The 26841-nt window shown below is 46.1% G+C and overlaps 2 protein-coding genes across 5 annotated transcripts in view; one reads left to right on the forward strand and one right to left on the reverse strand.

The window, feature by feature from the left end:
* Nucleotides 1–20993, forward strand: part of SCRN1 (secernin 1) — a 53478-nt gene extending 32485 nt beyond the window's left edge. Inside the window, exons 4-9 of one of the 2 annotated variants that reach the window (XM_068152363.1) lie at nt 1601–1803; nt 8886–9080; nt 10602–10767; nt 12988–13168; nt 16834–16993; nt 18519–20992. In XM_068152363.1, coding sequence (XP_068008464.1) covers nt 1601–1803; nt 8886–9080; nt 10602–10767; nt 12988–13168; nt 16834–16992 — 904 coding nt within the window. In that variant the 3' untranslated portion in view covers nt 16993; nt 18519–20992. Of the gene's footprint in view, nt 1–1600; nt 1804–8885; nt 9081–10601; nt 10768–12987; nt 13169–16833; nt 16994–18518 lie in introns of both variants that reach the window. The other variant, XM_068152364.1, reaches the window with a different exon arrangement.
* A 702-nt stretch (nt 20994–21695) lies between these two features.
* WIPF3 (WAS/WASL interacting protein family member 3) overlaps nt 21696–26841 on the reverse strand; it is a 45976-nt gene continuing 40830 nt past the window's right edge. For all 3 annotated transcript variants that reach the window (XM_068152365.1, XM_068152366.1, XM_068152367.1), the window contains 2 exons: nt 26029–26130; nt 21696–24901 (listed from right to left, as the gene is read on the reverse strand). In XM_068152365.1, coding sequence (XP_068008466.1) covers nt 24861–24901; nt 26029–26130 — 143 coding nt within the window. In that variant the 3' untranslated portion in view covers nt 21696–24860. The remainder of the gene's footprint in view (nt 24902–26028; nt 26131–26841) is intronic.

Genomic DNA, 26841 nt, shown 5'->3' on the forward strand with positions numbered 1-26841 from the left:
TGTGCTGAGACTGGCATCGCTGTATTGCTCTGAAAAAGCAATTGCACCAGTGATGGAAAAAGAGGAGTGACATAAATAGGGAGTAGAAAAGGAGATAACAATACATACATTTCAGCTAGTAAGAGAAATAAGAGAGAAAGAGAGACTCTACAATGGGAAAGTAAGAAGGTGATGGGGGAGAAGTGATCACTGCAAATTAGGACTTAAAATTCTCATTGCCTCTCCTTTGTCACTGAGAGATAAACAGATGCTGCTGTGGGAGACAAAAATACTGCTTTCAACAATTCAACCTAAACCAAGGCTACTAGTGGGTGGTCAGCTGTTTAAGGAAGCAGGTCCAGTGTAGAGATCAGGTTGAAAAGTGTTTAGATGAATAGCTTTGTGTTCAAATCAGCAGGATCTGATTTGTACCTACTAGGTAAGGCACAGGGCAGTCTTGTCTTGTCGTGACTTCCCAGGAAAGGGAAACAGCTCACACAGTTCTTGCACTGAAAAAGATGAATTTCCTTGAAAGCTCCATCAGTCAGAATGGCTTTGTCATTGTTTATGTTTCCCTAAAACACTCTTGCTTTGCTCAGAGTTCCTTTTAAAGCCCTGTTCTTTTAGACACATGCTGACTCCTACTCCAGAGAAAAGTCACATTTGGTGTTTAACCATTGAAAGGCAGCGGGGGGGCGGGGTGTTGGGAGGCCTCCACAGGAATACTGAAGCGTGATTCTGCCCAAATGCTTCTGTCTACAGTGTGCAATATTCAGAGGCATTACATACATCTAGTTTCCATGACCAATTAAATATTGGAGTGCTGGGAAAGCAAGGTCATAGAGAGATTGCAATACTGAATAAAGAGGAGGCTCAGGGGAGACCTTCATGCTGTAGCCAGGTGGGGGTTGATCTCTTCTCCCAGGCAACTAGTGAGCTGCATAGAGAGAAGTTTAGGCTTGATCGTAGAAAGAAGCTCTTCACAGTAAGAGATTTGCCATTGGAATGGGCTGCCCAGGGAGGCAGTGGGGGTTGATGTCCCTGGAGGTGTTTAAGAAGAGCCTGGGTGAGGCACTTAGTGCCATGGTCTAGCTGATTACATAGGACTGGGTGATCAGTTGGACTTGGTGACCTTGGAGGTCTCTTCCAACCTGGCTGATTCTGTGAATACCTGTTCTCTTTTTGGACCTCTGGTAACATTAATTTGCAATTTCCCACCCACCCTTTTGTAAAGAAAGTAAGCCTGCATACAGCTGTTACTTCAAAAAGACCTCTTTGCAAACTCTCTTTCAAAGTTCTTCTGCCTGAGGAGGGGAATAAATAGAGCAATGCATCTTCACAGTGCAGTTGAGACCATGGGTTGGCAATGGGACCCTCTTTAAAAACCTTAAGCCAGCTATGACAGGCTTGAGAATAAAGAACCAGCATAGAAAATGGACTTGAACTAAGTTAGTATCTCATCCTGTAACCCCAGTAACTTCTTAGAGCAAGATTCCTTACACTAGGCACACCTGACACTGTGGTACTTTAACACCATGTCAGTGCTGATGTTTCAAGCAAATACCTTATGGAGAGCTTTCTGTTACATGTCTGTCTGAATCTCTTTACCCTTTTCTTACAGGCTTGGCCTAGAAAGAGGGGCAACAGCTAAAGAAGCATTGGATGTAATAGTTGCTCTGTTGGAAGAGCATGGACAAGGTGGAAATTACTATGAGGATGGGAGTTCGTGCCATACGTTCCAAAGTGCATTTTTGATTGTGGACAGAAACGAAGCCTGGGTACTGGAGACTTCTGGAAAGTACTGGGCAGCAGAAAAAATCACTGGTCAGTTTGTCATTCACAGCAAACCTCTTATAACCTCTTTGTAGATGAGGCACAAAAGCAGAGCTTTATTGAATGATGAGAGCGGACTCAAGGGGCCTCCAGGTAACAATAGTGTCATTGGCATCATATCATATGACTAAACAGCTCCTGCTCCACCACCACCAGTTTTGTACCCATACCAGAGCCAGGGGCAAGACCCTCAACCAGCCAAGATAACCACACAGAGGAGCTCAGCTCCAGTGAGGAGACCCAGGCAGCACCCATGGAGGATATTGGAGTGGTCATCAATTCTTTTCCTAGCTAACCGGGGGGCCACCAGGCCCCCCGGCCTTTGTTGTCACCACCACCATCACCCAGTGTGCACCAGGGGCACTCACCAGAGATGAGAGGAGGATCCTCCAGCCCAGATGGGCTCAGCTTGGGGCTTGTGCCTTTCCTGGGGGGGATTAAAAAGGGGAGTGGGCGGGGAGGGCCAAGTGGCCACAGCTGGGGTGGGAGGAGACTCCAACAGAGCCCAGGTGCTCTGGGGTTTGAGGGGAAAATGGGGCAGGTGAGGGACTTTGAGGGTGTTAGGGAATGACAGGAGTAGGGGGAATGACAAAAAAAAGAAATGGGTAGATTCAGCTTGGATGTTGGGAGTGGTGAGACACTGGAACAGGTTGCCCAGGGAGGTGGTAGAAGCCTCATCCCTGGAGGTTTTTAAGGCCAGGCTGCATGTGGCTCTGGGCAGCCTGATGTAGTGTGAGGTGTCCCTGCCCATGGCAGGGGGGTTGGAACTGGGTGATCCTTGAGGTGCCTTCCAACCCTAACAATTCTATGATTCTGTGATCCTTAGTGAAGGGCTGCAGAGCACAGGCAGTATCTCTCAGTTCAAGTGTAAGAGATAAATGCAGCATCCTTGCTGTGGTCCCTTCCAACCCCAACAATTTTATGATTCTAAACCAATTTTGCAGTTCAGGCTGGATGTTAGGAAGAAATTCCTCACAGAAAGAGTGATTGGCTCTTGGAATGGGCTGCCCAGGGAGGTGGTGGAGTCACCATCACTGGAGGTGTTTAAAATAAGGCTGGATGAGGCACTCAGTGCCATGGTTTAGTTGATTAGGTGGTGCTGGGTGATAGGTTGGGCTTGATGATCTCAAAGGTCTTTCCCAACCTGGTTGATTCTGTGATTCTCTGAGTCTGTAATTATTAAATAGCTGTTAAAAAAGCATTGCCTTGGAAGGATTGGTTTTAAAAAGTCAGCCAGCTGAAGGGATTGATTTATGCCAGTGTTTGATTAAACAACTGATTTAAATCCTTTCTATTTGTACTACTCTTACTCTTTAAAAATGTTGGTTTGCATGGGCTGCCTCATGACCTCTTCTGTCAAGCTGGAGATTGTCACCTGTATGCACCAGCTGTGTAATAACTGCCATGCTTTAGCTTTTATGGTTGGGAAGTGTTGTATTTTCCCAGATGTATTTGCTATCTGGGATGTGTCAAGTGTCTTTGTGATGGAGTTAATGCTCCCATTGTTACCTGCAGATCTAAACTATTAAGAGGGGAGGATAAGCATTGCTAGCTTTGAGAAGCAGGCTTGTGTTCTCACTGCTTTGCTCCAATGGATGTAATCCCTTCATGCTCTTTAAACCTACAGGTGGTTTCTTTTTCTGTGTATGTGAAACCAGAGCTGCCAAACTAAATTCAAGATGTCTCTGGCTTGGCAGCTGGCAAGTGCCAGGTTCTGCACGTTGGCCACAGCAACCCCATGCAGTGCTGCAGGCTGGGGTCAGAGTGGCTGGGGAGCAGCCAGGCAGAGAGGTACCTGGGGGTGCTGGTCGATGGTAGGCTGAACATGAGCCTGCAGTGTGCCCAGGCAGCCAGGAACAGCATGGCCAGCAGGAGCAGGGAGGTCATTCTGCCCCTGTACACTGCACTGGTTAGGCCACACCTCGAGTCCTGTGTCCAGTTCTGGGCCCTCAGTTTAGGAAGGAGGTTGACTTGCTGGAGCGAGTCCAGAGAAGGGCAATGAAGTTGGTGAGGGGCTTGGAACACAGCCCTGTGAGGAGAGGCTGAGGGAGCTGGGGTTGCTTAGCCTGGAGAAGAGGAGGCTCAGGCGTGACCTTATTGCTGTCTACGACTATGTGAAGGGAGGTTGTAGACAGGCAGAGGTTGGTCTCTTCTCCCAGGCAACCAGTACCAGAACAAGAGGACACAGTCTCAGGCTGCGCCAGGGGAGGTTTAGGCTGGAGGTTAGGAGGAGTTCTACACAGAGAGAGTGATTGCCCATTGGAATGGGCTGCCTGGGGAGGTGGTGGAGTCACCGTCCCTGGAGGTGTTCAGGAGGAGACTTGATAGGGTGCTTGGTGCCATGGTTTAGTTGATTAGGTGGTGTTGGATGATGGGTTGGACACGATGATCTTGAAGGTCTCTTCCAACCTGGTCTATTCTATTCTAACCGTCTTATTCTATTCTAAATGTGTACTGCCTTAGTATGATTGTCTCAGGCATACATTTAAATCATTCTGAGTTGTTGTGTTGAAGGGATTTTTTGTCATTGTGTTTTGAGCTATGACATTGGATTGTCTTCATTTCCCCTTCATGGAAAGGTAGGCTACAGCAGACGTGCTGCAAACACCAAAGGAAAGAGAGAGCACCAGGCTCTGTAAGGTTGTGTGTGCTGACCTGCTGTCAGCTCCTGCCATCAAATATGAATATGACCCTTAGCAGGGATGGTGTTTCCTCAAGCACAGTTTGCATTAAGGATACCCACAAGGTGAAGGACACCTTCTAACCCAAGGGGATGACAAACACAGAGGAGGAAAAACTGACAATGCTGTCCTCAAGAAACATCCCAAATCAGGCAAGCAGCTGGCTCCTCAGGTTGCTAGGATTATGCAGTGACAGCCTGACTTCTGTTGACTTACCTGGCTGCCACTTGAAGAGGAGTGGTTTTTACTTAGTCTTTTGAGCTGCATCAGCAATACATAACCTTTGTGTCCTTCTTCCCAGCAAAGGAACCCTTGCCTTCCTCTGCTGCTTGCAGCGTTTTGAGATGACACTGCAGCTCTGCTCTGATTTTTGCCAGTGCATTTCTCTTCAGGAGGCCCTTGTGAGCTGCAGATAAGAGAAGTTTCCAGCTCCTGGAGCCTGCCAGGAGGAAAGGCTGCTAGCTGTGTGAGAGCTCTATTTCATACTGTGTTCAGGGAGTTCTTTTTTGCAACCTTAACTGTGCCTCTTAAGCTTTCAAATGAATGCACAAATGCTACTGAAACAGGGAAAATGTGTCATTCCCCAGTGTGAAGGCATTTTCCCCCTCTGCTCTCAGAGTTGTTCTTCTAATTATAGTGCTGCAGTTCTGGGAAGTTTGTAATGAATGTTTATCAAGAACTCTTAACAGTAATGCAAGGATAAACACTTTAAAATCACAGAATCACAGAGAACATTCAGGTTGGAAGAGACCCTCAGGATCACCAAGTCCAACCCAGAACCCTACTCTGCAAGGCTCACCCCTAAACCATATCCCCAGCACCACGTCCAAACCACCTTTCAACACATCCAGGCTTGGTGACTCAACCACCTCCCTGGGCAGCACATTCCAATGCCTGACCACTCTTGCCCTGAAAAAAGGTTTCCTAATGCTCAGACTAAACCTACCCAGTCACAGCTTGAGGCTTTTCCCTCTTGTTGTATCACTGATTACCTGTGAGAAGAGAGCAGCACCAGCCTCTCCACAATGTCCTTTCAGGTAGTTGTAGAGAGCCATGAGGTCTCCCCTCAGCCTCCTCTTTTTCACACTCATCATTCCCAGCTCCTTCAGTCACTCCTCATCAGATTTATTCTCCAGGCCCTTCCCAGCTTCCTTGCCCTCCTCTGCACTGGCTCCAGCCCCTCCACATCTCTCTTGTATTGAGGTATCCAAAACTGGACACAATACTCAAGGTGTGGCCTGCCCAGAGCTGAGTACCAGGGGACAATCACCTCCCTGCTCCTGCTGGACACATTTCTAATCCCAGCCAGGCTGCCATTGGCTTTCTTGCCCACCTGGGCACACTGCTGGCTCCCAGTCAGCTGCTTGTCCATTAGCACCCCCAGGGCCCTTTCTGCCAGACAGTTTTCAGCCCCACTGCCCTAAGCCTGCAGCGTTCCTTGGGTCTGTTGTGGCCCAAGTGCAGGACCTGGCATTTGGCCTTGTTGAAGCTCCTCCTGCTAACACTGGCCATGGATCCAGCACAAAATCCTTCCTTCCTGTTACTGTTTTTCATTCTGAGTGGAAAAATGTCTTTGTTTGATAAATTTTCATTTCTTTTCTTTTTTAAGAGGAGAAACCCCATGAAATCCTCTTGTGCATGAGTTATTAAATGCAATGTTTAAAGTGCTCTTAAGGAGGGGCTTGCCTAGCTTGAGATGGACACAAATACCCCTGCCACTCAAGTCAGGAGAATTCCCTGAAGGGTAGGTAGGCTGTTTGAAACTGTGAATCAGAACAAGCTGGCAGTGCCCCTAGCATAAGACAGAACTGAATGACAGCCAGATGCACAGAACTTCCTACTCCAAGTTGCTATTCATTACTTCAGTGGCATGTATGAGGCATTGCAAAAGCAAGCTTTGGCCTTTGTGGAAGGCAGCATTAATGACTCTCACAAATACTGCTTTGGGTTCTGTTTAAGACAAAGTTTGTGCCAGATTCCAGGATCTGGGGTGGTTTGATTTTATTTAGTTATTTAGTTAGTTAGTTAGTTTACAGATTTACTTTGTCTGCTCTTTACTTGGCTTCCAACTTGGCATTTTCTTCGTTCTCTCTGAGGAGTGTCTGCAGCAGCCACTGTTAGTCATGCTGTAGATCTATGGGTGCAAGCACTGCAGTACTTCTGAGAAAAGCCAGTTACAAAACCCTTCAATGTGGTGGATGAGAAGCTCAGCAGGAGCCAGCAGTGTGCACTTGCAGCCCAGAAAGCCAATCACATCCTGGGCTGCATCAAGAGAAGCATAGCCAGCAGGGCAAGGGAGGTGATTCTCCCCCTCTACTCCGCTCTGGTGAGACCCCACCTGGAGTACTGTGTCCAGTTCTGGAGCCCCTGTTACAGGAAGGATCTGGACATGCTGGAACATGTCCAGAGAAGGGCCATGAGGATGATGAGAGGGCTGGAGCTCCTCTCCTATGAGGACAGGCTGAGGGTTGTTGAGTTTGGAGATGAGAAGGCTCTGAGGAGACCAAATTCTATCCTTCCAGTATCTGAAGGGGGCTACAAGAAAGCTGGGGAGGGACTTTTTAGGGTGTCAGGGAGTGATAGGACTAGAGGGAATGGAGCAAAACTAGAAATGGGTAGATTCAGATTGGATATTAGGAAGAAGTTCTTCCCCATGAGGATGGTGAGACAGTGGAACAGGTTGCCCAGGGAGGTGGTGGAAGCCTCATCTCTGGAGGTGTTTAAGGCCAGGCTGGATGTGGCTCTGAGCAACCTGCTGTAGTGTGAGGTGTCCCTGCCATGGCAGGGAGGCTGGATCTAGATGCTCCTTGAGATCCCTTCCAACCCTAACAATTCTATGATTCTTTGAAGGTTGCTCTCCCTTCATGCTTAAGTTAAGCTCTGTTCTTAATCTTATCTTGCTGCTTACAATAAGCTTGCAGCCATCAATCTTAAAGCAATTTGTAAAGTTTTAAAAGCATTTTCCAAGTTAAATTTTCAGTTTGGAGGGGCAAAGAAGGGTCACTGGAGTAAGTGCAGCTCTGCTGGAATATATTTTGGAACTGAGTCAGACATCAAGCCAGTGGAGGAAAAACAATCACTGGAGAAAAGATCATAGAATGCTTTGGATTGGAAGAGACCTTTAAAGGTCATCTAGTCCAACCAACCTGCAGTGAGCAGGAACATATTCAGCTAGGTCATGTTGCTTAGAGCCCCAACCAACCTGACCTTAAATGTTTCCAAGGGTGAGGTATCTACCACCTCCCTGGGCAACCTGTTGCAGTGCTTCACCACCCTCACTGTAAAAACATTCTTCCATACATCTAGTCTAAACCTACCCTCTTCCAGTTTACAACCATTACCCCCTGCCTGGTCACAATAGGTCCTGCTAAAAGGATTGTCCCCATCTTTCCTGTAGGCCCCTTTTAAGTACTGAAAGGCTGTCTCCCTGCAGCCTTCTCTTCTTCAGGCTGAACAACCCCCACACTCTCAGCCTTTCCTCACAGGAGGGCTGTTCCAGCCTTCTGATCACTTTGGTGGCCCTCCTGGGCCAGTCAAACAGGTCCCTGTCTTTGCTGTGCTGATGCCTCCAGAGATAGATGCAGTACTCCAGGTGGGACCTCACCAGAGTGGACTAGAGGTGTCCATGTAACTATGGAGTTAATCTGCCCCCCTTATGGGTTATATCTAGCCCTTAGTTATTTCTCTGGAAGATGACCAATTTACAGTCAATCCCTCCACCTCCCTTCATTGTCATAGTTACATGGACTGGAGGTGTTCAGGAGGAGACTTGACAGGGTGCTTGGTTGTATGGTTTAGTTGGTTAGGTGGTGGTGGATGATAGGTTAAACACGATGATCTTAAAGGTCTCTTCCAACCTGGTTCTGTTCTGTTCTATTCTATTCTATTCTATTCTATTCTATTCTATTCTATTCTATTCTATTCTATTCTATTCTATTCTATTCTATCCTATTCTATTCTCTAGAGGAGCAGAATCCTATCCTATCCTATCTGCTGGCCACACTTCTTTTGTAGCCTCCCAGGCTATGGTTGCCTTTCTGGGCTGCAAGTGTACATTGCTGGCTCATACCCAGCCTTTTCTCCAGCAGTACTCCCAGGGCTCTGCAGGGCTGCTCTCAAATCCTTTCATCCCCAGCCTGTATTGGTACTATGAATTGCTCCCACCAGGTGCAGGACCTTGCACTTGGCCTTGAACCTCCTGAGGTTCACAGAGGCCCACTTCTCAAGCTTGCCCAGGTCAAGCAGGTGCTTTTGCCATTGGGGGACCATTACCTCACCAGGCTGTCACAATCTGTGGTTTAGTTTGTGTCCTAACTGAAATGACATTGTCCTTCCAGCTTTTCCCAGAAAAGCTGCTAATGCTCTCTTTTTGATGTCTGTCTTTTTCTGCAGAGGGTGTGAAATGCATTTGCAATCAGCTTTCATTGACTACCAAAATTGATGCTGAGCATCCTGAGCTACGGAACTACGTGAGAAGCCAAGGCTGGTGGAGCGGAGACTCAGACTTCAATTTCTCTGAAGTGTTCTCTCTTGCTGATGACCATTTAGCCTGCTCTTCTGGCAGGGAGAGCCTAGAAAAGCAAGGTGGTAAGTGTTGGAAACACCTTCCTCTATGTGCAGAGGGATCTTTAACCACTGCTGCCTCCTTACAGGCATTCTGTCCAGAGCTATATGTGACCAGGAACACCTCAACATAGGATCTTTAATCACTGCTGCCTCCCTACAGGCATTCTGTCCAGAGCTATGTGTGACCAGGAACACCTCAACATAGGATCTTTAACCACTGCTGCCTCCCTACAGGCATTCTGTCCAGAGCTGTATGTGACCAGGAACACCTCAACATAGGATCTTTAACCACTGCTGCCTCCTTACAGGCATTCTGTCCAGAGCTATATGTGACCAGGAACACCTCAACATAGGATCTTTAACCACTGCTGCCTCCTTACAGGCATTCTGTCCAGTGCTATATGTGACCAGGAACACCTCAACATAAAAACTGTGGAAAGGAAGACCAGAACTGAAGACTGCCCCTAAACTTGCCACAATTTAGGATGAAGCCCTTAATATCTCCCTCAAAACCAGGATTGTAATGATAAAGTAATTCTCTTCAGTGCTGTTCTGATGTGCATGATGTGCTTTGGTTTAATTCAGAGTGGCCCTACCTACTACTGAAAATTGTAGTGTTGAAAAACAAGGAAAAGGCCTGAAGTATGAGAGTTTGGATTCTGCATTTTGAGAGGCTTGCTTTGGCTTTTTGGGGAAGGAATTAAGATCATAGTTTGAGGAAGAGCAATGCTAGTCAGCTGTGAAGTCCCTTTTTTGTTGCCCAGCAGAACAGACAGCATGCCAATGCCCTTCATTCAAAGGATGGCTTGATTCAAGACCAACATTTATTGATGACTTAAGCTCACTGCAGCTGGCCAAAATAGCTCAGAAGTGCCCAGCCTGCAGCAGTGCATGGCTGACACAGGGCTGCTCTCTCATGTGCAGTACATGCTACTAGTTTTCCTTTTATAAAAAGGAGAAAATGCAACAAATTCACATGTTGGCCAGTGTCAGGAAGAGTGTAGAGGTGAAATATTGACTGCATTGCAGAAGTCCTGCTAAGGCTACAGAATTACATGAAGTGTGGTTTGTGTCTTAAGCAGCAGACAGAGTAATTCTGAAGGACCATGGGTAGAAGGTCTTCATAAACCTGGATTATAGCACAAAATAGTCCAAGGGTAGCACTGACCCCCCTCTCCTTTTTACCCTGGCATTAGGCTTAAGCAGGCCAAGATTGTGCAGGAAAAAAAGGTTACTCATGCCAAAGAGGCCTGAGATACTGCCTCATCATTACCAGATGAGAGTCTCTCCCAGGGGAGCAGAGGAGGAAGAAAGAGAGAGACAATAACTTTGCAGCCAGATTGATAAGGGTGCAGGACTTATGGGTAGCAATACACTATTGCCTGTGGCCACCCTCTGGGCTGTAGACACAGGAGGTCTCAGCTCTGTGGCTTCTTTATTTGGAGGCACCCAGCCTAAATGGCCACACCTGTTCAGCCAAAAATCTACCTGGAGTTCAAGACATCAAACACTCAGGAATTTTTTTCTTCCCCCTTCATGTAGGTGATGTTTCTGCACAAGCTATGATTGATGTTCTGAGAGACAAGGACAGTGGTGTCTGTGTGGACTCTGAATCTTTCCTTACTACAGCTAGCATAGTGTCTGTTCTGCCTCAGGACTCTAGTTTTCCCTGTGTTCATTACTTTACTGGCACACCAGACCCTTCAAGGTAAGCCATGGTGTTGGGGTTTCCTGGGGGCAGAGCAGGTGATACTAAGTAAATGCTGCTACTCAAATCCAGAACATTCTTCAATGCATGTTCTAACCAGGAATGCAATCAGCAGTAGCTCTTGGTGTGCAGCTGCCCCATGTCACGGACTGAAAGGCCAGATCTGGAGCTCTGCCTGAATTCAGAGCTTCTAGAGTGACAGCAGTGTCTGGAGAACCCTGGAGCTACTACTCCTGTAGTGTTGTTTCCAGTGGGTTCTTGTTGAGATGACAAATTCCAGTCAGTGCTTTTAACAGGTGAGTGCAACACTGAAACAAAGAGTGTAAATAGCCAAGAGGGGCTGTGTAGCCACATAGAACACCAAAATGTTCACAGAGTGAAAGATCTGCAACTCTCAGGTATCCCAAGGGACTGTTTCCAGCTGGTCTAAAATATGTCTTCTGTAGCTGAAGGCAGCAGAGGAGGTAATGGAACTCCTGGACCAGATCATCAAAGAACTAATTAATTAGCTTGTGTTTTGAACAGAATCCACCTGGGATTCACAGACATTAAACTAAAGCACTTGCAGTTATTCAGGAGATCTGCCACTTGCATTGAGGTAAAGAGGTTATGGGGAGGAGAAACTGGTGCCCTTGAGCAGCTGACTGTCAGTCCTGTAAGAAGAGCAGTAGTAAGCATTAGGTTCTGCTGAGTGCTACAGAAGTCACCGGTGCCAAAGCCACTTTCCACCCACCTTGCATTATGCAGCTCAAGCCTCGTGGGCTAGCTATGAAGTTTAAGCTTGCCTGCCAGAAGTTTCCTTTGACTTGATGCAGATCCTTTGAGATAAAAAGGACTGAGTCTTTACATTGCTCTGGTGGGATGTCTCTCCTTTTTGAAGGGGGAGAGTCTAGCTGTTAAAAACCCCAGAAACTGTAGAGGCCTTTCTTGCTTTGTTTTGCACTCTCAGTGCATTAAAATTAGCATTCTTTTAAGTGCAGCTAGTGAGTCACACACACTCTTAGTCAGCAAGGCTTCAGGACAGTCATGGAAAGGATAGCAGCAATGAACTTGCTGACTGTATGCAGGCAGTGGTTATTAATGATGTTTGCAGAAGCCTTGCACGTCTGTCAGCTTCTTCACTGCAAAACACAAGGTCCTGTTTTGTTGTGCATCTGAAGGGAAGGCAGCTTTGCCATGCACTTGCCAGTACCTGCTCTCAGGAATTAGGTTTCTGCATTGCTGGGGTTTTGTTGTCTCTTTCCCTGGCATTTAGATCTAAGCTCAGTGTTGGTAGCTATGCCTTCCCCGTTTGAGGTAAAATCTGAAGGTGTTCATAGGAGCACAGGCTGTTAGGGGTTGGAAGGGACCTCCAGAGATCATCGAGTCCAACCCCCCCTGTCAGAGCAGGACCACAGAATCCAGCACAGGTCACACAGGAATGCATCCAGATGGGGCTTGAAAGTCTCCAGGGAAGGAGACTCCACAACCTCTCTGGGCAGCCTGTTCCAGTGCTCTGTGATTCTCCCAGTGAAGAAGTTCCTCCTCATGTTGAGGTGGAACCTCCTGTGCTGTAGTTCCTATCCATTGCCCCTTGTCCTATCCCAGGGTGCAAGTGAGCAGAGCCTGTCCCCTCCCTCTTGACACTCAGTGCTCAGATATTTAGAAACATTGATTAAATCCCCTCTCAGTCTTCTCTTCTCCAGACTGAACAGCCCCAGGGCTCTCAGCCTCTTCTCACAGGGCAGTGCTCCAGTCCCTTCATCACCCTGGTAGCCCAGTGTTGCTGGTTATATGCCAAGTACTCTGACACTGAGCAAGGCATATAGTCTTCCTTGCTCCACACAACTGTGGGGTTTATTTTAAAGCAAGTTAAACCTGGGAGGAGAATCAGAGATGACAGAGGGAACTGAGGAGAAAAACTGATGCAAAGGTGAACACTGGGACTTGTTCAAACAAACAAGCAAACAAACTTGGAGAGGAAAATGCAGTTCTAGTTTCTTTTAAAGAAGGGGCAGAACTGGCATGAAGGAGACAAAGAAAGCCCAGAGGAGTAATAGTTTTAGAGTCATTGACAACCCCAGTGCTTTTAAAGCACACAGAGTTATTCTGCTTGTGGCCAGTACCATCTCTCTTAACCTAGTCTGTGCCTAGTGCAGATGAATTGCCTGTATCCATCCCTTTGAAATAGCACACATAACCTCTCTGATTTCTGCAAGCAATCATTCTCATTTCTTTCAGGTCCATATTTAAACCCTTCATTTTTGTTGATGATGTCAAATCAGTACCAAAAGTGCAGTCTCCTTCTTTTGGCAATGATGATCCTGCTAAAAAGATACCTCGGTTCCAGGAGAAGCCTGACCGCAGGCACGAGTTGTACAAGGCACACGAGTGGGCAAGATCTCTCCTGGAGAATGATCAGGTAAGAGCTCTATGACCTGGAATTGAAGAAGTAAATGTGGATGCCAGAAACATTCTCTGAATATTCTTAGATTCACAGAAATCACCAAGGTTGGAAGAGACCTCAATATCATCAAGTCCAACCTGTCACCACAGACCTCATGACTACACCATGGCACCAAGTGCCACATCCAATCCCCTCTTGAACACCTCCAGGGATGGTGACTCCACCACCTCCCTGGGCAGCACATTCCAGTGGCTAACAACTAACTCTGTGAAGAACTTTCTCCTCACCTCCAGCCTAAACTTCCCCTGGCACAGCTTGAGACTGTGTCCTCTTGTTCTGGTGCTGGTTGCTTGAGAGAGAAAGACCAACTCCCTCCTGGCTACAACCTCCCTTCAGGTAGTTGTAGAGAGCAATGAGGTCACCCCTGAGCCTCCTCTTCTCCAGGCTAAACGATCCCAGCTCCCTCAGCCTCTCCTCGCAGGAGTAACAGCACCCTCTGGAGGACAGGCCAAGCTATTCTGCACAGTTGTTCTGGTGTCTCCAGGCTGTTGCTCTGCTGGTTTTGACGACCTGAAGAGTCAAGCTGACACACCGATTAGCTTGTTCAGTTCCCATTGTGTATTGCCTTTTGAAGTGATCACCTGTGTCTTAGTCTAAAGAGTGGACAGAAATGATTTTACCCCCAAAGGAAGTAAAATAAAGAGGCTCTCGTTGAATTGGAGAGAAATACAGAACTGTGTTCAAAAATATACAGGAAAACACAGAACACAGGAACCCTCAACACCTAATACATACACAGGAGACATGAAACCCCCCCCAAACCTTCCCCCAACCAGACTAAACCACACATCCCAGTGCTCCTTTTCTCCCCTCCTCTCATTGCCTCCCTTCCTGTAGGCCTGAGCGGGTCAAGACTGTGCAGGGAAAAGCCACAAAGAGGCCTCCTCCCCCATGGCTTACCAGATAAGGAGTCCCTCCAGACAGCAGACAGGAGGCACAAAAACAAGAGACCAAGTTGGCCTTGCTGCCAAGTTATAAAGAGCTACCAGGGTTATGGGATTCAATAGCAAGGTGACAGTTTTCTGGCCCATCCCTGGACCTTTCTGGTCCTCCTGGAGGACTCAACTCTGTTTGTTTCCTTTGGTTTTGTTTTTGTCTTAAAGGCCTCAACCTACCACCACATGATATCAGTTACAGGATAGGGTGATGGCAGAATGTTGGAACTTCAATTCTGTGACAAACCAATAACTACCAATCAATTAATTCTTTCTTTCTTTCTCTTTCTTTCTTTCTCTTTCTTTCTTTCTTTCTTTCTTTCTTTCTTTCTTTCTTTCTTTCTTTCTTTCTTTCTTTCTTTCTTTCTTTCTTTCTTTCTTTCTTTCTTTCTTTCTTTCTTTCTTTCTTTCTTTCTTTCTTTCTTTCTTTCTTTCTTTCCTTCCTTCTTTCCTTCCTTCCTTTCTTTCTTTTCTTTCTTTCTTTCTTTTTCTTTCTTTCTTTCTTTTTCTTTCCTTCTTTCCTTCTTTCCTTCCTTTCTTTCTTTCTTTCCTTCTTTCCTTCTTTCCTTCCTTCCTTTCTTCCTTTCTTTCTTTTCTTTCTTTCTTTCTTTTTCTTTCTTTCTTTCCTTCTTTCCTTCTTTCCTTCCTTTCTTCCTTTCTTTCTTTCTTTCTTTCTTTCTTTCTTTCTTTCTTTCTTTCTTTCTTTCTTTCTTTCTTTCTTTCTTTCTTTCTTTCTTTCTTTCTTTTCTTTCTTTCTTTCCTTCTTTCCTTCCTTCCTTTCTTTCTTTCCTTTCTCTCTTTCTTTCTTTCTTTCCTTTCTCTCTTTCTTTCTTTTCCTTCCTTTCTTTCTTTCTTTTCCTTTCTTTCCTTTTCTTTCCTTTCTTTCCTTTTCTTTCCTTCCTTTCTTTTCTTTCCTTCCTTTCTTTCCTTTCCTTCCTTTCTTTCCTTTCCTTCCTTCCTTTCCTTTCCTTCTTTCCTTTCATTCCTTTCTTTCCTTTCTTTCCTTTCTTTCTTTCCTTCCTTCCTGTCTTTCATCTTTAAGGAATACTTTGCACATGCCAATGTTGCCAGCCTCAATTTATTGCAATTCTGTTCAGTTTTGAAGAATTAACTGAAAATGCCATGCAAGGAAGGAAGGGCACAGGTACCTGAGGGCTGAAAACCTGCCAGTGTGAAAACCTAAAGATCTCTCAAAGGAATCATTTTTGAAGCAAAGGCAGGCAGGGGATTATTCTATACAGCTTTCCCAACTGAGTGAGACAGAAGTTTTGCTTTAGGCTGGATGTTAGGAAGAAGTTCTTCACAGAGAGAGTGATTGGCCATTGGAATGGGCTGCCTGGGGAGGTGGTGGAGTCACCATCACTGGAGGTGGTCAGGAGGAGACTGGATGGGGTGCTTGGTACCATGGGTTAGTTGATTAGGTGGTGTTGGGTGATAGGTTGGACTCAATGATCTCAAAGGTCTTTTCCAGCTTGGTCTGGTCTGGTCTATTCTATTCTATTCTATTCTATTCTATTCTATTCTATTCTATTCTATTCTATTCTATTCTATTCTGCAAGTAGCTAAATAGCTGTTTTTGAGGTTTGCAATTACAATTACAGCAGGACACTGGATAACTGCTTCTAAATAACTTACAGATAACTGCTTTTAGTGGTGCCCCCAAGGGATCAGTGTTGGGCCTGATCCTATTGAATATCTTTATTGATGATCTGGACAAGGGGATTGAGTCCACCATTAGCACACCATGCCCAAAACCATGACTAGCAGTAAATCACCAAAGCCTTCCCTGGGCTCTGGTGTCTTAATGCTGTGACAAGACATGTAATTTCAGATCTAATCATCATCTTGCAGGTGAAGATCTGAGGGAATTCCATGCACATACCATGATCTGTACAGTCACAGAATGATAGAATTGTCAGGGTTGGAAGGGACCTCAAGGATCGTCTAGTTCCAAGCCCCCTGCCATGGGCAGGGACACCCCACACTACAGCAGGTTGCTCAGAGCCACATCCAGCCTGGCCTTAAAAATCTCCAGGGATGAGGCTTCTACCTCCTCCCTGGGCAACCTCTTCCAGTGTCTCACCACCCTCATGGAGAAGAATTTCTTCCTAATATCCAATCTGAATTCACCCATTTCTAGTTTTGTTCCATCCCCCCCAGTCCTATCACTACCTGACACCCTAAAAAGTCCCTCCCCAGCTTTCTTGTAAGCCCCCTTCAGATACTGGAAGGCCACAATTAGGTCTCCTTGGAGCCTTCTCTTCTCCAGACTAAACAGCCCCAAGTCTCTCATGCTGTCCTCACAGGAGAGGTGCTCCTGCCCTCCAGCACTCAGGGCTTTTAGTCTTCTCATGTAGTTCTGTTTGTGGGTTTACAGGCTTAAGAAGTTGCTTCACTCTTAACCACATGTACAAGCTTTGTACCTTTTTTCCTCTCTCCATCTTCCTTCTTTTCTTTAAATATAGCAGCTCCTTCTTGGTTGATTTTTAAAGCCCAAATTGCCCAGCACTGTTCCTCTTTAGCCTTTGACTATCCCAAAAACCTCTTAACAGGAATGTTTTGTGCTTCCAAAGGCTTTCTCCTTGCTAAAAATGCTTGAGGAGATCTCCATACCAATAGAGGACAGTAAAATGCCTTAACAAGCCTGCTTGCTGTGAACTGAGTTTGGTTGTTTGGTGCCTTCAGGATAAAGGCCAGAAACTGATGAGGATTATGTTAGACCTTGAAAAGCAAGGCTTGGAAGCGATGGAAGATATCCTTACTCGTACAGAGATCCTGGATCCTGCTGAAGTAGTGGATCTTTTCTATGACTGTGTTGACACAGAGCTAAAGTTCTTCAAATAACGTAAGCAAACGCTTCGGTTCCTTAGAGGCAGAGATTCCTGCTGTCTGGGAATGTGAAATGTTGGATCCCACTCTCAGCCTCCTCATTCTCCTCTACACTAAGCTAAGGGTGTTCAGAACTGGGTCCAAAGCCACCTTCCTGCCTCAGTGTCTCTGCTTGGATTGCCTCCAAAGTCCCTTTTCCCTGGGCTCTATGGCAGGCTGGGTGGGGTTTGGGTTTGGTTTGCTTTGGGTTTGAGCTTCTTGTTTCTTTGGTTGGGTTGGGGTTGGGGTTTTTTTTTGTTTGGTTTTTTGGTTGGTTGGGGGTCGGGCTTTTGGTTTGGTTGGGGTTTTGTTAGGTTTTTGGGGTTTGGGTTGGGTTGGGGTTTTGGTTGGGTTTGGGTTTTGGTTGGGTTTGGTTGGGGTTTGTTGTTTTGGTGGGGTTTTTTTGATGGTTTGGGATTTTTGGTTGGGTTTGGGTTTGTGATTTTTTTGGTTTGGTTTTCTGGTGGTTTGGTTTTGGTTGGGTTTTTTGTTTTGGTTTGGGTGTTTTGGTTTGGGGTTTTTGGTTGGGTTTGTGGGGGGGTTTGTTTTGGTTTTCTGGTGGTTTGGGTTTGGTTTGTGGGTTTTTGTTTGGGTATGGTTGGGGTTTTGTTTTGGTTTGGCTTTTGGTGTTTTGGTGTTTTTGGTTTGGGTTTTGTGGTTGGGTTTTGGGTTTGTGGGGGTTTTTGTTTTGGTTTTCTGGTGGTTTGGGTTTGGTTTGTGGGTTTTTGTTTGGGTTTGGTTGGGGTTTGTTGTTTTGGTTGGGGGTTTTTGATGGTTTGGGGTTTTTGGTTGGGGTTTGTGGGGGTTTTTTGTTTTGGTTTTCTGGGGGTTTGGGTTTGGTTTGCAGGTTTTGGGTTGGTTTTGGTTGGGGTTTTTTGTTTTGGTTGGAGTTTTTTGATGTTTTGGGTTTGGTTTTTTGGTTGGGTTTGGGCTTTTTTGGTTTGGGTTTGTGGGGGGTTTTGGTTTGATTTTCTGGTGGTTTGGGTTTGGTTTGTGGGTTTTTGTTTGGTCTTGACTGGGGTTTTTTGTCCTGGTTGGGGTTTTGGTGTTTTGGATTTGGAGTTTTTGGTTGGGTTTGGGTTTTTTGGTTTGGGTTTGTGGGGGGGTTTTTGGTTTGGTTTTCTGGTGGTTTGGGTTTGGTTTGTGGGTTTCTGTTTGGTTTTGATTTGGGTTTTTTGTTTTGGTGTTTTGGATTGTGGTTTGGGTTTTTTGGCTGGGTTTTGGTTTGGGATTTTTGGTTGGGTTTGGTTTTTTGGGTTGGGTTTGTGTTGTGTTGGTTTGGGGTTTTGGGTTTGGGTTGGGGTTGGTTTTTTTGGTTTGGGTTTGGGTTTTTTGGTTTGGGTTTGGGTTTTTTGGTTGGGTTTGGGTTTTTTGGTTTGGGTTGGGTTTGTGTTGTGTTGGTTTTGGGTTTGGTTTGGGGGATTTTGGTTGGTTTGGGTTTTTTCCCCCCCAATTTCAGTCTTGCTTGGAATGGATTTTAAACCAATTGAATCTCTTTTCAGCTAGAGTGGCTATTGTAAGCCTTTTCCCTGGAAGACTGCAAAGTTCTCCACACCTTGAAAGGAAGTCTCCACACTTGTGAATTGCAGGAAAAACATTTCTAGAGGGAAAAAATGTTACTTGCTAGCTGTATCCAGTTAACAAATTGCTTTCCTTTGTCCAATCTTGTGGTGTTCCTGTTTGTGTACATATACATAGTGAAAGAAGAAAGTCACTGACTGGTCCAGTTACCGTTGTGCATGCTGGCTAATTTAGCACAGAATGTTTAAATATGTATGTTGGGCAACCAATTAAAGCAAAACTTAACTTCCTCAGGCTAGCTGCCATATGGTCATTGAAAGCAATCTATTTTCTCCTCCATTGCTCAAGACTAGGCTTGCAGCAAAGCTGACTCACATTTTTCTCTTCTTGCTAATTCATGCAAAGAATGATAGAGGTGACATCCCACTTTTGAGGGGCAGGAAGGTAAGTCCTGGCTCTGTACTGGCCTCAGATGGCTGTATCTGGTTACAATCATTCAGCATCTAACATTATACCTGTTCAACCCCTCAGAATTAGGTCTCCCAGGGTAAATTTTGCAGCCAGCTTAGGGAAGGTTGTGTTCATAATGCATGTGGCTGCCACTAGTACTGAGTACTATGAGCACAGGGCCACCTGGATGCACAAGACATGTACACATAACCTGTGGGCTCTTAAGGTGCCACAAATGTGGAGTGTTTTGAAGGAACAGATGCCAGACATTGATCAATACCTGACTATTCTCCATCTTTCTGCCTTTGTACTGCTGAACAGTACCCAATACAGTGCCCAGTAAAGTCACAGAATCATAGAATTGTCAGGGTTGGAAGGGACCTCAAGGATCATCTAGTTCCAACCCCCCTGCCATGGGCAGGGACACCTCACACTACAGCAGGTTGCTCAGAGCCACATTCAGCCTGGCCTTAAAAACCTCCAGGGATGAGGCTTCCACCACCTCCCTGGGCAACCTGTTCCAGTGTCTCACCACCTTCCTGGGGAAGAACTTCTTCTACCCATTTCTAGTTTTTTTCCATCCCCCCTAGTCCTATCACTATCTGACACCCTCAAAAGTCCCTCCCCAGCTTTCTTGTAGCCCCCTTCAGATACTGGAAGGCCACAATAAGGTCTCCTTGCAGCCTTCTCTTCTCCAGACTGAACAGCCCCAACTCCCTCAGTCTGTCCTCATAGGCAAGGTGCTCCAGCCCCCTGATCTGTGGTGAGCATACAAGGCTGATGAATCAATCTATTCAGTGACAGTGGGGGGGTGTGGCAGTCCAACTGGTTAGGCTGTCTCATGCTTCCTTACATTAAGTGCAGTTTTGCAGCATGCTTCCCTTCCTTGAGAGTCTTACAGACAGACCTCCTGTTCATGTCCTGTGGAGATAGTTTGGTGGGGGGGGGGGTTAACAGAAGGTTCTGACAGGAAGTCCATGTCTTTACTGCATGAAAGTTAGCATATGGGACTGAAACCCTTCACTGTTCAGGGAAGGGCATAGTGAAGAACCATGGACCTCAGTACTGAGGAAATAAAAGCTGCTTAGAAGGCTGTGACACCTCAGTTGAGGGCTGTGCATTAGGGAATCAGGCATTGCCATTGTGGCATGCTGTATCCTCAATGCTTTTGTTAATGAAATTGCTCCATCCCAACTCACTACTTTCTTGTTGCCTTCTCTGGCAACTGGACAAGAAAGCCTTGGCCCTTTTCATTTATGGAAACCAAGCACAAAGAGATTTTTCTCTTAGGGCCAACCCACTGATCATCCCCTTCACCATATACTCCTCCTATGCTATTACAGGAACAAAACAATGCCTCTGTAGTCTGAAAAATGGAAAGAGGGAAGGAGAAAATAGGCAAGTGAACCTTAACACTTAGCTTCTCTCTACCTACCCTGAATAGTGTCTGCAAAGAGCACTCTTCATTTCAGAGGGTATTGTGCTGGATGAAGCCAGCTGAATGAGCTGTCTGCTCTTGGCTCTTGCCCCCAGCTTCAGTAAATGGAGTATCCAATAACTCCACTTATATGGATCTGTTGAATGGAAACACTCCTGTAGTCAGAGTACACAACACATTCCATGTTGAACTTCAAAGCTACTTCTGTGACCTGTTGCTTGTAGAGCATTTTGCCTCCTGAGAGGAGAAGCTGGATATTTGTGAGCAAGAGGAGAGGAGGGATAAAGCGTCTACCACGGCCAGGGGGGTGAAATTAGGGTATAGCACTTCTTCTCTAACTCTTGCACAACTAAGACCCCTATCCTTGGAGAGCTGGGAGGGAGGCAAGCTGAAAGAAGCTGAAGACACTCACCTGTTTCTTAAGAAAGAAGCCAATGTTTGTGGTTATCTTGTGGGAACTTGTGTTCTGATTTGGAACTGCTCCTGTGACACAACTAATAAATTGTTTTGAGCACAGTGATCCAGGTAGTAACTTTCTAGTAGCATCCTGCTTCTGCTTCTGCTCTGTAATGTAAGAAAAACCAAACCCACAAACCACCCCCCACCCAAAAAACACGTGCTCTCACCAGATGCTTGAATGCAATCACTAATCCCACCCTACCAGTCTGAGAAACCAGAGCACACTCATGGATGGGCCTTAACGCTTCCAGTGGGCTTGAGCATAGCTGTGGCTCAGTGTAAGAATAGGATAGGAAAGGAATAGGATAGGAAAGGAATAGGATAGGAAAGGAATAGGATAGGAAAGGAATAGGACAGGAAAGGAATAGGATAGGAATAGGAATAGGATAGGAATAGAATAGACCAGACCAGGTTGGAAGAGACCTTCAAGATCATGGTGTCCAACCCATCAACCAATTCAACCCATCTAAACAACTAACCCATGGCACCAAGCACCCCTTCAAGTCTCCACCTCCAATGATGGTGACTCCACCACCTCCCCAGGCAGCCCATTCCAAAGGGCAATCACTCTCTCTGTATACATGGTGGAAGTAGTGGGACCAACTGCCACTGGGTAACAGCCAAGGTGATGTTCTTCTCCAGGTAACAGCTGCTTCAGAAGCTTCAATGGACCTTAAACATCAGCCCAGTATGTATGGAAATAATGTGCCAGCAACTCTTGCAATCATCATAAAAACAAGAGTGAAGTTGCTTTGTGTGTCTTCTAGCAGGCAGAACAGTATGAAACCATCTTGAAATCCTTATGCAGGTTATTTGCCACAGAGCAGTACAGAAGTTCCAGGACAAATGAGAACCAACAAGAAGTCACTCTTTAATAGTGCTATAACAAAACACTCTTCAAAGCAGTACTGAACTTTTCCAGTTGTCAGTGAAGCCATGTACACGTGAGCCCTGCTTAGTGCCAGGTTCATGCATGTTTATCATGTAACAGTGACAGTGTCAGGAAGTGTTGGGCAAAGCAGCACTGATCTCTTTCTTTTTTGTCTTTTCACATAACATGCAGCTAGGTAGCATAAGCAGCTAGAAAAAGACTAAGGATGCTTTCTTAAAAGACTTTTACAGGTGAAAAGCTTCTTGCCCTCACACCACCTCCACACCATGAGCATGCATGTGTAGGAGCTACAGCACTGAGTGAGCAAGGACTGAGAGGAAAGCAGAGGGATGTAAAGATGCAGTTACCTGTCTTTTCCAAATAGGTTTGGTCAAAGGCATGGCTTTACCTGTGATCTCTCCTGCTAGTACAGCTAACAGTGTGATCTCTCGTGTTTGTACAGCTAACAGTGTGATCTCTCATGCTAGTACAGCTAACAGTGTGATCTCTCCTGCTAGTACAGCTAACAGTGTGATCTCTCCTGCTAGTACAGCTAACAGTGTGATCTCTCATGTTTGTACAGCTAACAGTGTGATCTCTCCTGCTAGTACAGCTAACAGTGTGATCTCTCCTGCTAGTACAGCTGAGGGGCACTTCTGGCACTTCCACAATGCAATGCCATGCTGTGAACAGCCTGGCTGTTGGCACCAGGCTCACCCTGGAACAGCAGTGCCCTTTTTCAAGCTGGTGAATCATAAAACCATTTTGGTTGGGAAAGACCTTCAGGATCATTGAGTCCCACCATTAACCTAGCACTGCCAAGTCCACCACCGAACCACATCCCTCAGCACCACATCTAGGTGTCTTTTAAACACTTCCAGGGGCAGTGATGTAGCCACTTCCCTGAGCAGCCTGTTCCAACACTTGACAACCTTTTTGGTGAAGAAAGTTTTCCTGATATCTAATCTAAACCTCCCCTAACATGACTTGAGGCCATTTCCTCTTGTCCTATCACTTGTTCCTTGGGAGAAGAGACAAGAAAACCTTGTTCCAGCCTCCTTTCAGGTACCTGTAGAGAGTAATAAGGTCTCCCTTCAGCTTCTTTTCTTCAAGGGGGAACAACTCCAGTTCCTTCATCTGTTCCTCTAAGACTTGTGCCCTACATCCTTCACCAGCTTTGCTGCCCGTCTTTGGATATGCTGCACCTCACCTTCAGCCAAGTAGGAGGGGACAACCACTTCCCTAGTCCTGCTGGGCACACTATTTCTGCTACAAACAAGGACAGTTGGATCTCTTGGCCACATTGCTGATTCACCTTCAGTCAGTGGCTGACCAACACCCCCAGGCACCTTCCCAGGTTCTCTTCCACAAGCCTGTAGCATTGCAGGGGGTTGTTGTGACCCAAGTGCAGGAACCCAAGAAAGCTGTCAGAAGGGATATCAGGGTAGCTGAGAGTGGGAGGGACCTCTGGAGGCCATCTGGTCCAATCCTCTTGCTCACCCAGGTCACCTAGAGCAGGCTGTCCAGGGACACATCCAGACAACTTGAATACCTGCAAGGATGGGCACTCCAAAATCTCCCTGGCAAACCTGTGCCAGTTCTTGGTCACTCTCACAATGAAAAAGTGTTTCCTGGTGTTCAGAGCCTCCTGCCTCTACTCTTGTCACTGGGCACCACTGATAGAGCCTGGCTCCATTTTCATACCATCCCTTCAGATATTGATCGGCACTGATGAGATCCCCTGTGATCCTTCTCCTCTCCAAGCTAAGCAGTCCCAGCTCTCTCAGTGTTTCCTCACAGAAGAGATGCTCCAGTCCCTTTGTCATCTTAGTGGATGTTTGTTGGACTCTGGAGTATTTCCATGTCTTTTGTAGTGGGGAGCCCAGCACTGGCCCCAGCCCTCCAGGTGTGGCCTCAGCAGTATTGAGCAGAGGGGAAGGATCACCCCACTAAACTCCTGGCAACACTCCTACTAATGCAGTGAAATGCACAAGAGCAAGGGCAATTCTTTGTGGAAGCAGGCACCACCACCTCTGAACATCTGGGAACCAAAGGCCTTGCCTTAGGCTGCATATTAAAAGCAGCAGCTGAAGTCTCACCCACTGCTAGGCTGTTACTTTATTCAACCAGCTCTACTCAAGGGAGCAATGGGTTTGGGGGACTGCTTGTTCCAGGTGGTGTATTTTGAATCCTCACTGGGCTCTGGGTGAACAATAGTAGCTCCAGTTGTCTCTTTCAAATGTAGGTGTTGGACCCATCCAAGAGCCTGCTAGCTGCTGGGTAAAGACAGCCTGTCACACAACTGACTGGTGAATATCCACTATGCAGGCAGGAAAAAACAGGACAGGTGCTCTTTCACACCATGCTTCATGGCATAGGCATTCACATGCACCATGGTTTGGGGCAGTTTGGGTTTTGCCTACAGCAGAACAACTTTCTTTTCCTCCAGTTTGGAAAAGCTCTGTCACCTCTGTCAAGTCCATGACCGCTCTACCCAGCTGGGCTTCTTCAAACCATCCTATAAGGATCTGTAATCAATGGGAGGTGGCTCAGCAGCAGCCACAGCTACTAGGCATCTCTTTCCTCTTCATGCTTGATGAGAAAAGGATTGTGGGCCCATTCTGCTGCCAGCTGAAGACAGGCAGAATCAAAAGAGTGAAGAACCACAGAGAGACTGAAGGTAGCACATTAGTTCCTGACAGTTCATTAAAAAATGCCTGGATAATAACTGCAGACATTCTGGAATACCTCAAAAATGATGATGGAAGGGGGGGAAAAATCACTTACAGGCACATTGTGCACAGAGTGTTCTGAGGTAACATCTGTCAGCATGATGAGAATTGGTTCAACACTACAAAACTCAAATGTTACACACCTTTGCTTCAGAAACATCCACCTAGACACAATAATTTAAAAGCCTGGACTAGCATTCCTGTAGTATGTAGCCCAGTTCAACAAGTAGCATTTTTGTGGGGCTTGCCAGCATGGCAGCACTGGCAATTCAAATATCATCTCTATTGCTGTAAGGGAGACCCCTTCTGATTTACAGATATTAGCTTGATGTTCTTTTGTAATACCAATCCAGCCAGCTTCAGAAGCCTCTCCTCATCTCACATGTGTTCTTAATGGAGGATTCTTAGAGGGATCTGTGAATAGATAGGAGAGGTTTAATCAGAGGAGATACATACATTTTTTTTGCTATGTATTTTGGATGCTGCATTTATCTCTCACACTTGAACTGAGTGACACTGCCTGTGCTCTGCAGCCCTTCACTAAGGATCATAGAGTCACAGAATTGCTAGGGTTGGAAGGGGCCTCAAGGATCATCTAGTTCCAACCCCCCTGCCATGGGCAGGGACACCTCACACTACAGCAGGTTGCTCAGAGACACAGCCAGCCTGGCCTTAAAAACCTCCAAGGATGAGGCTTCCACCACCCCCCTGGGCAACCTGTTCCAGTGTCTCACCATCCTCCTGGGGAAGAACTTCTTCCTAACATCCAATCTGAATGGAGAAGAGAAAGGTCTGAGGAGACCTTATTGTGGCCTTCCAGTATCTGAAGGGGGCTACAAGAAAGCTAGGGAGGGACTTTTTAGGATGTTAAGTAATGGTAGGACTGGGGGGAATGGAACAAAATTAGAAATGGGTAGATTCAGCTTGGAAGGAAATGAAAGCTGTGTTTACAAGCAGAACTACAATCTACTATGGAATGCAAGGAATGTGTACAAAATACACAGGAGTTACAATATGTACAAGTAATAAACAGCACAAGAACCCCCCTGGCCAAAGACCAGGGGAAGCTACTAGCTTGTCCCTCTCTTACACCCCTGTACAAAAGGGAGAAGAGACAGAAGCAGAGAACTTAATGCCAAAACAATGCAGCCAAGGTCAAGCAGAAGCAAGTTAGTGTCTCTCCCAGAGCCAAGATGCAAGAAGAGAAGAGAAATTGTTTTGGTACAAGCAGTTTAAGTTCCTTATCTCTCCAGTGGGATTCATAGTATCAGTCAGGGTTGGAAGGGACCACAAGGATCATCTAGTTCCAACCCTCCTGCCATGGGCAGGGACACCCCACACTAGATCAGGCTGCCCAGAGCCTCATCCAGCCTGGGCTTAAGCACCTCCTTTGTTTAGAACTATCTTTGTTTCCCTTTTTACACCCAACAGTGACTCATTTGCATTTCACTGTTTTTCTGCTCAAGATCTGTGAAAAACTTCGAAGGCACAGCCTAAGACTACCACACTGATTTGTGACTTTCCCATGTGGACACACTCACCTCTAGCTATCTTGCTGGGATATACTTTCTGAAACGGCTTGAACTCATCAGGTGGGGGGAAGTCTTCCACAGAATGGAAAGTGAATTTCGATTCAAAGTCATCTGGGAGGATCAATGAAATGAACAACAGTCACTGCCAGAGACATGCTTCAATGAAACCATAAAAATTAAATTGCCACAAGTCATTTCAACTCAAAATGCTGACTCATAGCCCCCTGGAATTAAGAGTGGCTCATCCCATATGAACAATCTTGATGAGCACTTCTGTGAGCCATCCAAGTCGTCTGGCTCACTTGTGAGTGCTGCCTGCTACTAACCAAAGTTAAGCTTCTGGCTGCTGTTCCCATGTTCTGCAGGAGCAGAGGTATTCCTAAGTGGTTTTTGAGTCAGAACAAGTGGCCAAGTCATCAGACCACAATAATCATTCTTCTTGGTCTTTGCTCTACAGGATTGAAGCTACTAATTGTCTGTGAACTGGTTTTAAGAACAGTAGAATCATAGAATTGAATAGAACAGAACAGAACAGAATGAATAGAACAGAACAGAATGAATAGAACAGAACAGAATAGAACAGAACAGAACAGAATTAATAGAACAGAACAGAATTAATAGAACAGAACAGAATAAACCAGATTGGAAGAGACCTTCAAGATCATCACGTCCAACCCATCAACCAATCCAACCCACCTGAACAACTAAACCATGGCACCAAGCACCCCATCAAGTCTCCTCCTGAACACCTCCAATGATGGGGACTCCACCACCTCCCCAGGCAGCCCATTCCAATGGGCAATCACTCTCTCTGTATAGAAC

Source organism: Melanerpes formicivorus, unplaced genomic scaffold, assembly GCF_026170545.1.
Source record: "Melanerpes formicivorus ecotype bairdi unplaced genomic scaffold, bMelFor1.0.p_v2 SCAF_23, whole genome shotgun sequence".
Classification (NCBI taxonomy): domain Eukaryota; kingdom Metazoa; phylum Chordata; class Aves; order Piciformes; family Picidae; genus Melanerpes; species Melanerpes formicivorus.